Source organism: Notechis scutatus, chromosome 1 (assembly GCF_049901735.1).
Source record: "Notechis scutatus isolate UNSWTSFEM ecotype Mainland chromosome 1, rNotScu1.2, whole genome shotgun sequence".
Classification (NCBI taxonomy): Eukaryota; Metazoa; Chordata; class Lepidosauria; order Squamata; family Elapidae; genus Notechis; species Notechis scutatus.
In genome coordinates, this window is record NC_142009.1 from 103,760,944 (window position 1) to 103,773,440 (window position 12,497).

The 12,497-nt window shown below is 39.0% G+C and overlaps 1 protein-coding gene across 1 annotated transcript in view; it reads left to right on the plus strand.

The window, feature by feature from the left end:
• Positions 1-4,665: 4,665 nt before the first annotated feature.
• The window catches only part of LAMA4 (laminin subunit alpha 4), a 116,358-nt gene continuing 108,526 nt past the window's right edge, over positions 4,666-12,497 (plus strand). The window contains exon 1 of the mRNA XM_087973282.1: positions 4,666-5,550. Coding sequence (XP_087829408.1) covers positions 5,356-5,550 — 195 coding nt within the window. The 5' untranslated portion in view covers positions 4,666-5,355. The remainder of the gene's footprint in view (positions 5,551-12,497) is intronic.

Below are 12,497 nucleotides of genomic sequence, written 5' to 3' on the forward strand. Positions count from 1 at the left end.
AAGGTGACAACCAACACCATGAATTGCGCCTGGAAGCAAATTGGCAACCAAAGCTGCTCCCACAGGAAAGGTGATACACCAAGGTCTGCCCAGGACTATGAGGGACACTGCATTTTGCACCAACTGGAGCTTCTGGGTGCTTTTTAAGGGCAGACCCATGTAGAGCACGTTGCAATAGTCAAGACGGGAGGTGACTAGGGCATGAGTGACCATTAGAAGGGATTACTCGGAGGTTCTAATTATTTAATTGGGCAGTGAAAGCCTGACAGATGCTGCTCCAGGAACAGTTTTCAACCAAATTCCTGAGTCTTCATCAGGCACACCTTGAGGATCTTTTCTCTTCTCTGGCTGCAGCCATTACGTTGACTGACATTACATTCTTTTATTCTCAGGATGTAGCCTGACTGCAAATGCTTTAAGACAAGTTTGTAGATGTGGAGCTGTTCCAGCAAAGATCTATCAAAAGTCATCTTGGGAGCAATTTCCTAAGCTGCTATTATTTCTGTTTGTAAATCTTCTTCCAATATTTTTGAGGCACTTTTCTTTTTTTCTAAATATAGCACCCTCTTACTGTTACATTTGTCCTCTTGAAATAGATCTTGCTTAGTGAAAGCAATATTCAGTGAAGGGTTTAGTGTGCATGTGTTTTATAGCTGCAATAGAAACGTACTTGCCTTTGAGCCAATCATCATTTTTCTGAGATATTTGCCACAATCAAGAAAGGCCAAGAGGGGAAAAAAATGCAATTACAGAGCATACAGCTCCCTAAAGTGGACCTTTTCTTCAAATTGCAACAGAGTAAAAAAAGGAATTCTGGGAATCTTGGTATGTTTAATATTATTTCTTTCATGGGGAACGAAGGATTGTAGTGCTGTTGTAAGATAACTAATAAAAGCAATTGGGGGAAATCAGAATGTAAAATCTTTGTGCATTTCTACAGATATTTTCACACCTTCTACCAAAGTAGAGATATTGTTGCAATTCTTTGAAACAAGATAAGATAAGATAAATTTATTGTCATTGTACTCAGAACCTGAGAACAATGAAATAAGGTGCTCTTTCACAACATATAACTGAACAACACCAAAAGACATATACAAATAACAATGTAAAACAAATTGAAACAATTAACAGTTAAAAACTATACAACCAGGATATATATATGTTAAGACCACCAGATTCATAACTCTGCATTTAACCTGATCACAGCACTTGGGTAAAAGCTATGTTTAAATCTACTTGTCCTGGCTTTCAGCACTCTATATCGTCTTCCTGATGGTAGGATCTCAAACAACGAATGGCCTGGATGTGAAGGGTCTCTCAAGATCTTTTGTGTCTTCCTTCTACATCCCATGTTGTACAAATCCTCCAATGAGGGAAGAGAACAAATTACTTATATCTGAATTACCAACATGCATTCACAGTACATTTTATGAAAAATTGTTATTTTAGAATACAAAGAGTAGCCACACCTCACTGTCATGCCTAAGCTTGAACGTCCTGTAGAAAGTTAGCACCCACCCATCTCCTAGAAGAATGAAATTTTTTGAGAAATATTTAAAAAGGCACGATATTTCCCCTAAAAGAAATAATAATATTAAGGGAGACAGAAGCTCAGCCCCATCTCCCTGCCCACAAGCAGATACTAAGCTGAGGCCAGCTTTTAGAAATGCAGATAGGATAATCCATTACTCCCTGAGGCAAAGATAGGGTTAGCCCTCAGCCACAATAGGAATTGTCCAGCAAGCCCCTTCATTGCATCAGCCAAACTTCAACCAAGCTTAGCTCAGACAAACTCCTAGGATTTGTACATGGCACCGTGGACGTCTGACAACAGCCGATAGAATACATGTTCTTGCACAGGAACAGGAAGCTCAAGTGCAAAGCCCAAGAGAAGGTATAAAAACCCCTCACTCTCAGCTCCATGTGGTCAGCTGCCCAGAATCACACATGCTTGGTTGTTCTGCTTTATCAATAAATGGACCCTCTTGCCAATCAGCCTCCAGTGCCTTCCTCCTGACTTGGAACTGAACCAGGTGGATATTTCTTCCAACAATTCATTTGCCATTTTCCTAAGATAAACCACAGATAAGAGGTAGAATCATAGAAGAGGTTATAGGTACGTTCAGAACATTACCAATAAAAGCAGATATGGGTTATTTGTATATAAATTATTTGCAGATGTGAATGAGAAAATTAAAATATAGAGGTGTGATTACCATCCTGGAAGAGAAATTTAATCTAATGATGGGTCTCTGTTCTAACCTCCCTGATCCATATGCTGTAATAACAAGTTAACACTGTCCAACTATTTACAAATTCTGCACTACTATTACTATTAATCTTCTCATCACTCCTTATCACCCATCCCCTCCCACTTGTGACTGTATGACTGTATGACTGTAACTTTGTCGCTTGTATCCTCACGATTTATATTGACTGTTTCCTAGTATGATATGATTGCTTATTGCACCTTATGACTATTATTAAGTGTTGTACCTTATGATTCTTGACTCTTGACGAATGTATCTTTTCTTTTATGTACACTGAGAGCATATGCACCAAGATAAATTCCTTGTGTGTCCAATCACACTTGGCCAATAAAGAATTCTATTCTATTCCATTAAGAAAAGTTCTAAGTAGTCAACAATCTAGTAATAAATAAGCCAATTCTGCCAGCTAATTAGACACCTATAAAAGTTACCCCAATGAAGAAGAAAAAGATCCTTAACTAATATGAACAAAAAAATGCTTCCTAATTCCCATTAATAGCAACTGGTGAATAAATTAATAATGACTTCTGGTGAACCTGATACTAAATATGTTTTTGAAATCTTTTGATGAGGTCAATCCTCAGACTTTTGCATGACCTCCATCATTACAAGACTGTTTTCTTGCAAGACTGGGGAGTGCAAAATTGCCTTTTCATTCTTCCACAATTCTTCCACCTTCACAATAGTGGTTCCTGGAGACTGGAGGGCTCATTTCCATTAAATTGTAAAAGAAAATCTATTATGGGGTCATTTTAAAGGGATGCATCAAATCATCCCAATTCCATTTATTTTATGGACCATGAGTTACACAAATGTGAGCGCTATTTGTAATTTTAGTTAAAGCACTCATTGGATCCACACATGCATTATAACCCACTCAGATATGTTAAGAAAATTCAGATATGTGTTTTAATAGCATAGACAGGTGGAACAAAGGCCATTTACATTTTTAAACTCAAGAATCGAGAGAAACACCATATAGCAGGGGTGTCAAACTTGTGGCCAGTAGGCCAGATGCACCACGCATTGGCCATGCCCACCCTAATTTTAGCAAAGGGGAAAAAGTCAGGATGCATCATGTGATGACAACACGATGCTACGAGTTTGACAGCCTTGCTATATGGGTTTAAAATGCATTTCTTGCACATAAATAACCTTTAAAGTCAATAAGACAATGTAAATAGTGGTGAGAATATTATAGAAACACTAGCAAAGGGAACATCTTGAAGGACTTTAATGGTTGGGCTATTAGAAGCAATTAAAGGCAGTGCTCCAACTAGATACAATAGTTCATGGTCTTTATTGAGTTACAGACCTTTAACAAGCCTTGAAAAGTGTAAATAGGAAGAAATTCAAGCAATGTATACTCCTATCAGGTAAAGTCAATCTTAATTAAGTTCCATCTGAAAGACTTAATTTCTAAACTATCAATACTGAGAAAAAAAGGGAGTGCAGTTATTTCTCTTCATTGCATTTTTTTTTACTGGATCTGAAGTTCTCCGCTACCTGTCTTTCTGGGGACTAGCAGAAACTCTGCAAGGAAGACCATCTGATTGGTAGATAGGCATAACTATATCCAATGTTATTAAGTTGAAATGTAGCTATCTGTCCCCCATTCCTGTGTAAGTGCACTGTACTGAACTAGTTACATCTGGGTGTTAGCAGAGCATGGAATACAGATTGTCAGGATCAAATCATTTGTATTCCATGATTTTGAACATGCATCTGATGCATCTGAACATGCATCTAGATGCATCTGATTATTAGAATGAACTGAATAGAACCAGAAGGCCTACTCTAATGGTCTTAAGGAAGTGGCCAAAGAAATTGCACAGATGCTGGGACTGATTTTTTTTTTCTGACTGCATCTTCTCCCAAGCATAACTTCACGTATGGTAGCAAGTTTTGTTTTTCTGTGGACATCATTTTTCTTCAATACCTGAGTTAAAGATTGAAGCAAAGATACTTTGATAAGTATCTCGATTGACAAGGCTAATTGCTTGGGTACAAGGAGAAAGACTTGGGGGGTGGCAGGCACCAAGACAGAGAGAGTCCTAGGTAAATAATGCCATTTTAATGGAAATGGTGCCAGTCTGCTACGAGTCTTGGAAACTATAGAATGCTTTAAAATGATGTCATGATCTAAGGGGCTTAGTCTAGAAATAGAGAGGCCATTCCTAGTCAATTACTTGGCAGAATTTTACACACTACCAGCCTTGTTTCAGCCACTTCACAAAGCATCTCTTGAAAAGGAAAACAAGTTGGTCTTTGTAAATAAAAGTTCATGCAATCGCATAATGAAGCCATTTTTCTAAATTGGTACTGAATGAATTTTTTTTTTTCAGCAAACAGATTTGATGAGAAGAAATGGGGGAAAGGAGAATCTAATAAAGAATATTAAGATGCCCATTTTCTAGCAAAGATCCCGTGGCTAGGACTTCCTGGGTACCTGATTTCATCTTGAAGTTTGAAATGACAAAAAGAAAAAGATATCTCCGTACCATCCTTCTGACTGTGGGTCTACCCTTCTCAAGTTTTCCATGCCTGTGATACTTTGAAAAATATCCTGAAAGTTAGCCATCATCAGCAAGGTCTTAATAAGTTTCGAGTAGGGGATGTAAGAGGAAGCGTGGGGAGGTCTGACTTGAATGCTGCGTGGGTGGCTCTCAAGCTGGAAGGGAAAGGGGGAATGACGATCCTGAAAAAGTTGGCGGAAGCCAGAGCTTTGAATCCAGACTCAGCCTGTATCCTGACTGAGGAGAGATAAGGTGGCAGCGCAGGCTGCTTTCCTGGAATACAATCTGCATTTTGACACTCTCTGTTAAGCACTGCCCATCTGTATGTTATTCAGCCAGAGCCTCCAGGGAGAAAGAGGAACTCCAGACTCCGAAAGACAGTGAGAAAGAAAGCAAAGGCACTCTTCTGAGAAGGAACTGTTGCAAATTGACTTAGAAGTCCCACATCTGGAAGCTGATACTTAAAATAACCGAGGCGCCACTCAACCAAGTGGGCCAGGAGGCAATTCAAGCAGAAGCAAAAAAGCAAGAAGCTGAAAGATCCCTGCTGAATGTGAGGGGAGGAGATGGCTTTGATCTTGGCCTGGACCCTGCTTTTTCCTATATTCTCCTTCCTGGGATGTTTATGCTCAGCTTCGGCGGAGGACAACGCTTTTCATTTTGACACTGAGGAGAGCTCAGCCCATGGTAGCCAAGACAATAGCCTTCTCAGAGGGCAGCAACAAGCTGTAGCTTTTGCGAGCTGGTCGCATTTTGCTGAGGTACAGTCATTCTCCTGTCTGTTGACCTTTCTCCTCTTTTGTATGCTTTCTCTCATATTTGTTTAAGACTTCAAACAGGTAATACAAATGCCCTCCATTTGAAAGCATAAGTGTGGGGCTAGGAAGATTGTAAGGCTTTTAAAATGCTGCTAGAAAAGATTTCCTTTCAAATTCCAAAGTGCATCTTCTGGTGCAGTACTACAACATCAGGGTAGCTTGCTTGGGTTTTCAGGAAAAAAACAATAACTTGGCCTACCAAAGAGTTTCAAGTAAACTAACTTATAGTACCATCTTCCCTTTGAAAGAAATTTTTGTACTTGTGTTGAGATTGTAAGGCCTCTGGAATTCCAGGAAGATTTGAAGAAAGAGTTATTGGTTTGTCAGGAAAGAGAAAAATAGGTTAAATAACAAAATCTGGTGATTTCACTGTCTTTGACAGGAAGGATTTATTTAGTTGCATGAATGTACAGTCCATCCCATTCATTTCAGTGTGAACACACAGTCTCATGATCCTACACTGATCTGTTTGAGTCAATGGGCATCTAAAAGTTATACTGTTTAATGAGAAAATAAGTATTCTTATGAGAAAAAAATCTATTTTTCTGGTTTTAACTTGAGCATTTCTTGATTGCCATAATATTCTTGTTTTCCACAGCCAAAATCTTTATTATAGTTGGCATCACCATGTGATTAACCTTTCAAAATTCCCTTAGAATCAAGGGCTCCAGTTTTGTCCATAGAATACTCCTCAATTCTACTGTGGTATAAAAGGAAGCACTTTGCACATGAAAAGGATGTGAGTACAGGACTGCATGCTCCTTAAATACAAATTAGGAAAACCAGTGAAAACAAGGCTTTGTATGAAGGTGCTACAATTTTATCACGTGGGTCTATTCTCCCAATTTGGAAGAATAAGGTCAGAAGTAGTTATACATCTTACTGAGTAGTAGTCAGAACTGTAGTATGGTGCTGAACTTTAGCTTATAGCTTTGTTTTACATATAGAACAGGGGTGTCAAACTCACAGTATCACATTGTCATCACATGATGTATTGCAACTTTTTTCCACTTCACTAAAATAGGGGTGAGCGTGGCCAGTGTGTGACACATCTGGTCTGCAGGCTATGAGTTTGACACCCCTGGAATAGAGGAAGGTGTGCAACCTCATCAATACTTCACTTGCTTGTTTGGAAGTTATTGCCACAGAGTTCAGGACTTGTGTCATAACAATTGTGTTCTAAGTACACAACTGTGTTCAATTGTAACACTCAAGCTTTACAAAATAAATGGCTGAAGACCATCTGCAAAAGAATGTTCTATATATAAGAAAATAAGGACATCAGTGTACTTTAATGATACAAAAATATATTTACTCAAGATGTAAAATATATGAGACAATGATAATGTATTAGGTTTTATTTCCATCTTGGATACTTGTCATTGATTGATTTTGGTTTAAGTGTAATTCATAGCTGAGGTGGGAGGGGAAAACACAACTTGACTTGGGTGGGAGAAACTATATCCTGTAAAAGTGATATTCTGTTAAGACAGAGAGGTCATGGGAAAGAAGAGATTTTTGGACAATAACCTAGAAAGTGTGCAGAGCATAGCCCAGAACGAGTTCCCAGGATTGAAGCATTGCTTCATTAACTATTATTACTAAATTTAACAGATAAATGTATAGCAGATTTTAAATTGAACATCCTGGTTTGCAGCTCAACTTTTTGTGAGCCAGTATTTAGCAAATAGAGAATTTATATATTATTGTTGTCATTGTAGTATTCTTCCACAGTTTGAATGAATAAGAAATTCTTGTGAAATCCTCAATACTCATGTTCAGGGAGGGGTGGAAAGGACCTCTCAAATCAGACAAGTAGTTGAACAGGAACTCCTACTTAAGATTGTATTAAATAGAAGCATTGCTATAAGTATTGCCCCCCCCCCCCATGCAAATTTCATACATTTGTTAGTATTTGCTGATAGCCATTGAAAGTGGGATACCTTATTCTTTATTGAGTAAAGTATCTGCTTTGGATGAATGCTGTTTGCGATATACAATAGCTCAAATTTATTAGTATGCATTATCAGAAAAAAATACATTTTATTTATTCCTTTTTATCCTGCTTTTCTGCTCTGGCAACCATTAATAAAAGAATACTCATAAGAGAATAGGTGGGACAGTGACCCAATCAAAAATCAAAGGCCAAAACTTATGCCTAACTTCTTTGCCCCAGGATTACTAGATTTACTGCTTGATTGGCTGGGTGAGGTAGAAATAGAAAGACCTGAACATCTTAGCTCACAAAAATCCCCTAAATGGATGCATAAGATTAATTTGGGTTTCCCATCCCTGCACATTTTTACATTGGGTTAGGCTTTACCACTAATGTTTACTTTTAAGGAACTGCAGCCAAGCAAATATTTTTCTGTCAGCACCAGGCACTGCTTTAGTTGGAAATTAAATCTGGGCCAAGTTAATATCCACATCTCTGTACAGTATAGGCAAGCTCTTAATATTATGGGTAAGGAAGAATAAAGATGCAGTCTAAGCAGAAGGAATTATTATTTCCATAGGGAATTTTAAGCATACATATTTCTCTAGTTTCAATGGAAATTTGGTTCTAATTTGTGTTTTTAATTATTATTAACTGTATACATGCATCCTATTAATGTTTAACATATATAGCAATGTCTTCACAAAGTATGCTGTGCACAGAAACTTTTCCAGTTACTAATTGGATTTTTAGACATATATTTTAACTTATTTAGGTGCCTTTGAATCAGTCTTGATTCATGCTAATTACACAAAGAAATATCTACAGTTTTCTCTGCTATGTTTTTAGAAATGTCTTGCCATTGCCTTCTTCCTAAAGCTGGGAGGGAGTGACTGGCCTGCTGGGTTTGTACCTAAGAGAGAACTAGAACTCACCGTCTTTTGGTTTCCAGCCCAATGCTCTCAATTTGAATTTATAGTACAAATGTTATTAGTGACTATGGTGGAATGACTTAGAAAGAATTATGATGCAGTTATATCCTCAACAATTATCAGACCCAATGCAAGGCCATTGTCATTGCTGAATGACAGGGAATCTGGGGGTCCTCCTGAACTGATGACTCCTGCTCAAAAGGAAGGTGGCAACTTTGACCAAGGGGGGAGGGAATTTGCACAGCTCCACCAATGCATTAGTTGTGTGACTTTGTAGAAGCCTTTCAAACAGACACTTGTGCCCTACTTACTTTGATGCTTGACTACTGCAATGTGCTCTACATGGGGCTGCCTTTAAAAACTATTCTGAAGCCTCAACTGGTCTAGAAAACAGTGTGCAGGATGACGGTCACATAACACTTCTGCCTCTGCAAGCTGCACTGGTTGCTAGTATTCTTCTGGATGCAATTCAAAGTTCTAGTTATTACTTATAAAGCCCTACATGGGGTGGAACCAGGTTAGTTGAGGGACTGACTGTTTCCCAAGGTTTCCGTCTGTCATAGAGCCTGTTCTTTAGAATGTAAAATCCATGTGGCCTTCACCCTGATAGCATTTAGTAAAGCCTTGAAGACTTGGTTATTTTTCCAGGCCTTGGATTGAGGTGGATCTTTTGTTGGATGCATCTTCCTTATTTTTCTTTATGTCTGTATATAGTGATATAGAGTGTATATCGAAGGATGTGGTGGCTCAGTGTTGATCAGAAAGGTCGTCAGTTTGGCAGTTCGAATCCCTAGCACCCAGAGGTGTGTTCAGCAGGTTCTGACCAGTTCTGGAAAACCAGTAGTGGAAATTTTGAGTAGTTCAGAGAACCAGCAAATACCACCTCTGACTGGAGATTTTACAGTATCCATCCCCTGCCACGCCCATCAAGCCACACCCACAGAACCGGTAGTAAAAAAAATTGAATCCCACCACTGCTAGCACCACGTAATGGAGTGAGCTCCCATTACTTGTCCCAGCTTCTGCTAACCTAGCAGTTCAAAAGCATGTAAAAATGCAAGTAGAAAAATAGGGAGTACTTTGGTGGGAAGGTAACAGTATTCCGTGCGCCTTCGGCATTTAGTCGTGCTGGCCACATGATGACGGAGACATCTTCAGACAGTGCTGGCTCTTCGGCTTTGTAATGGAGATGAGCACTGGCCCCTAGAGCTGGAAACGACTAGCATGTATGTGCGAGGGGAACCTTTAGTTTTGATTTGTATTGGCTTTTTTATGATAATATATTGTGAGCTACTCAAGAGTTATATATTTAGCATATTTCTGTAGTTTTTTAAATCATTCCTTAATTTCATTATCTGATTGGTTCTGAATCATTTCCTCTGGGTTATCCTTTGGTCCAGACTTGTTTCCTTTCATCCTGATAGTTCTTCAACTTTAATAACCTGGCAAAACTCTTGGATGATCTAGCATCAATGGGTAAATAAAGTTCATTCTACACATTCATGAACTCATATAATTAGTTTATCAGTAGATTACCCAATGATGATGATGATGGTGTTATTATCCATTCAGCTGTATCCAACTCTTGGTGATTCTATGGGACAGATCTCTCCACATCTTCCAATGTTGCACTACTTCTTTGAATGTCTATAGAGATTTTCAGTCATCCACATCATGGTTGTCCCAAAGGTGCTTTTTCAAGAGGCAACTGGACTTTCTCGTTTGTTTGTTTGTTTTTTGAAGATATTTCACTTCCATCCAAGAAGCTTCTTCAGCTCTGACTGGATGGTGGGGAATGGAAGGATTTATATTCCTTGCAGACTGCTGGTCATTTGCATTCTTTTAAAGAGTCATTGAGGCTACTTGGAGGTTTATCTGTATCATCAGGGTCATCTGGGTGGTGCAAATGGGTGTGGAGCCATCTTGGAACTGTTGAAAGGACTGTGTTGTAGATTGGAGAGAGATGATGTCATTTTCCTGCCCCCGCTGTTGAGATAGGGCTGTTCAATTTTGACATAGATGGCCTATTTAGCCCTCTTTCAAACCAGCCATCCTCTCTGTCCAAAATATGGATTTTGTTGTCTTCAAAAGAGTGGCCTTTGTCTTTTAAATGCAGATGGACTGCTGAATCTAGTCCTGGTGTATTTGTTCTCCTATGTTATGCCATGCATTTATGAAATGCTTGTTTCATTTCCCCCAATGTACGGATCTGCACATGGCTCGCTGCATTATACTGCATTTACTTCTTTGAGTTTTTGAGTCTGCTCTAGCTGGTAAATTATTCTTTAGTACTAAAAATGTATCCTATTAGTTAATAATAGTATTGAACTGGAAACATTACAGTTGCATCCAAAGCTAACCTTATCAGTCATGGCTTGTATCAGAGGTGGCATTGTTGGACAAAACACTTAGCATATAAGCATTTGCAGAGGATATAGAAAAGAAGATACATCATTGTGATATCATAATGTACATTGCATTATTTTGGTGTCATTGGATTCCTACCTCAGCAGGACTCACGTCCTAGCAAAGTGAAATTAGAATTTTGTTCACTCTGCATTTTCTTTTTCTTGCTTTCCCTTTTTCTTCTCTATCTAGGTGTGATGAACAAGTGTTATAGTAGCTTCTATCTATTTTATTATTTTATTTATTTATATGCTCAGCCATCATGTGACATGCAACTCTGGTGACTAATAATGATGATAAAATCATAAACAGTAAAACAAAATATCATATATATCTATTCATCTATGCAATTTCCATATTCCAACTTTACTATCCCAACACTTGGGGGGGGGTTCTTTTTGGCTATCCAGAAGGTTGAGAGAGTGGGGACCTGTCAGATCTCAAGAAGAAGGTGACCCACTGGGGAGGGACTGCTACAAAAAAGGCATGCTTTCTATGTCCACACTAAAAGCAACATTTAAAGCAGGGGACTGAATTCTGGGAGTTGAAGTCCACAAGTCTTAAAGTTGCCAAGTTTGGAAACCTTTGGTTTAAAGGAAGGGACCTGGATCCTGCCTGTTCAATCCAATTTGGTGAAATCAACAGAAATTCTCAGGGAGAATTCTCAGGGAGAGGCAGTCCCAAACAACCTGGCTCTGTGCCATGTAGACTTTTAAGGAGGTAACCAGTACCTTGAATTATACCCAGAATGAAAATGGAAACCAGTACAGTTTGCACAACAATGGTCTTACATTGACAAATTGAGAGATGCCCAGTATTGCAGCAAGCTGGCATATTCTGGATCACTGATCTTCAAAGTCAATCCCACATAGAGCATATTGCAATAATCCAACCAAGAAGTAACCAAGGGATTAGTGACTATAAACAAAGCCTCTTGTCTTGGTTCACCATTAGCGCCTAAGATCTATCTGTGCAACACACACACACACACAGAGACGCACCAGCCACAGATGCTATCTGCTCCTTGAACAAGCACCGCAAGTCTCCTCTTATGTACCAGCTCTGTCCTCTTGTGCTGGCGAACTGGGTGGACTGGGATCAAAGGGAAGTAGTAAGGAAATGTATGGCAGCAATAGCAATAGCACTTAGACTTATGTACCGCTTCACAGTGCTTTACAGTCCTCTCTAAGTGGTTTAGAGAGTCAGCATATGGCCCCCAACAATCTAGGTCCTGATTTTATCCACCTCAGAAGGAGGGAAGGCTGAGTCAACCTTGAGCCTGGTGAGATTTGAACTGCCGAATTGCAGGCAGCCAGCAGTAGGCTCTGACTTGTATGGGCAATCTTCTACAAACATTTATCACCCTGCATTCAGGGGAGTTCAGAGGTAGGGGTTATTCTCAAAGGGTAGGTATGAGGATATGTACAAAGTGCCAGGGCTTTGTATAATTGCACCCACCATCTCCTTGGGTTTTGAAATGCAACAAATGCCTAGTCACCTGTTTTCATACCAATTTAATTTTTTTTTAAATGAATTTGGAGACAGATATTCATACTCACTTCTATTTTGTCTTCACTTGGTCCAATCTACTAAAAATTATATAACTTTAACCCTGA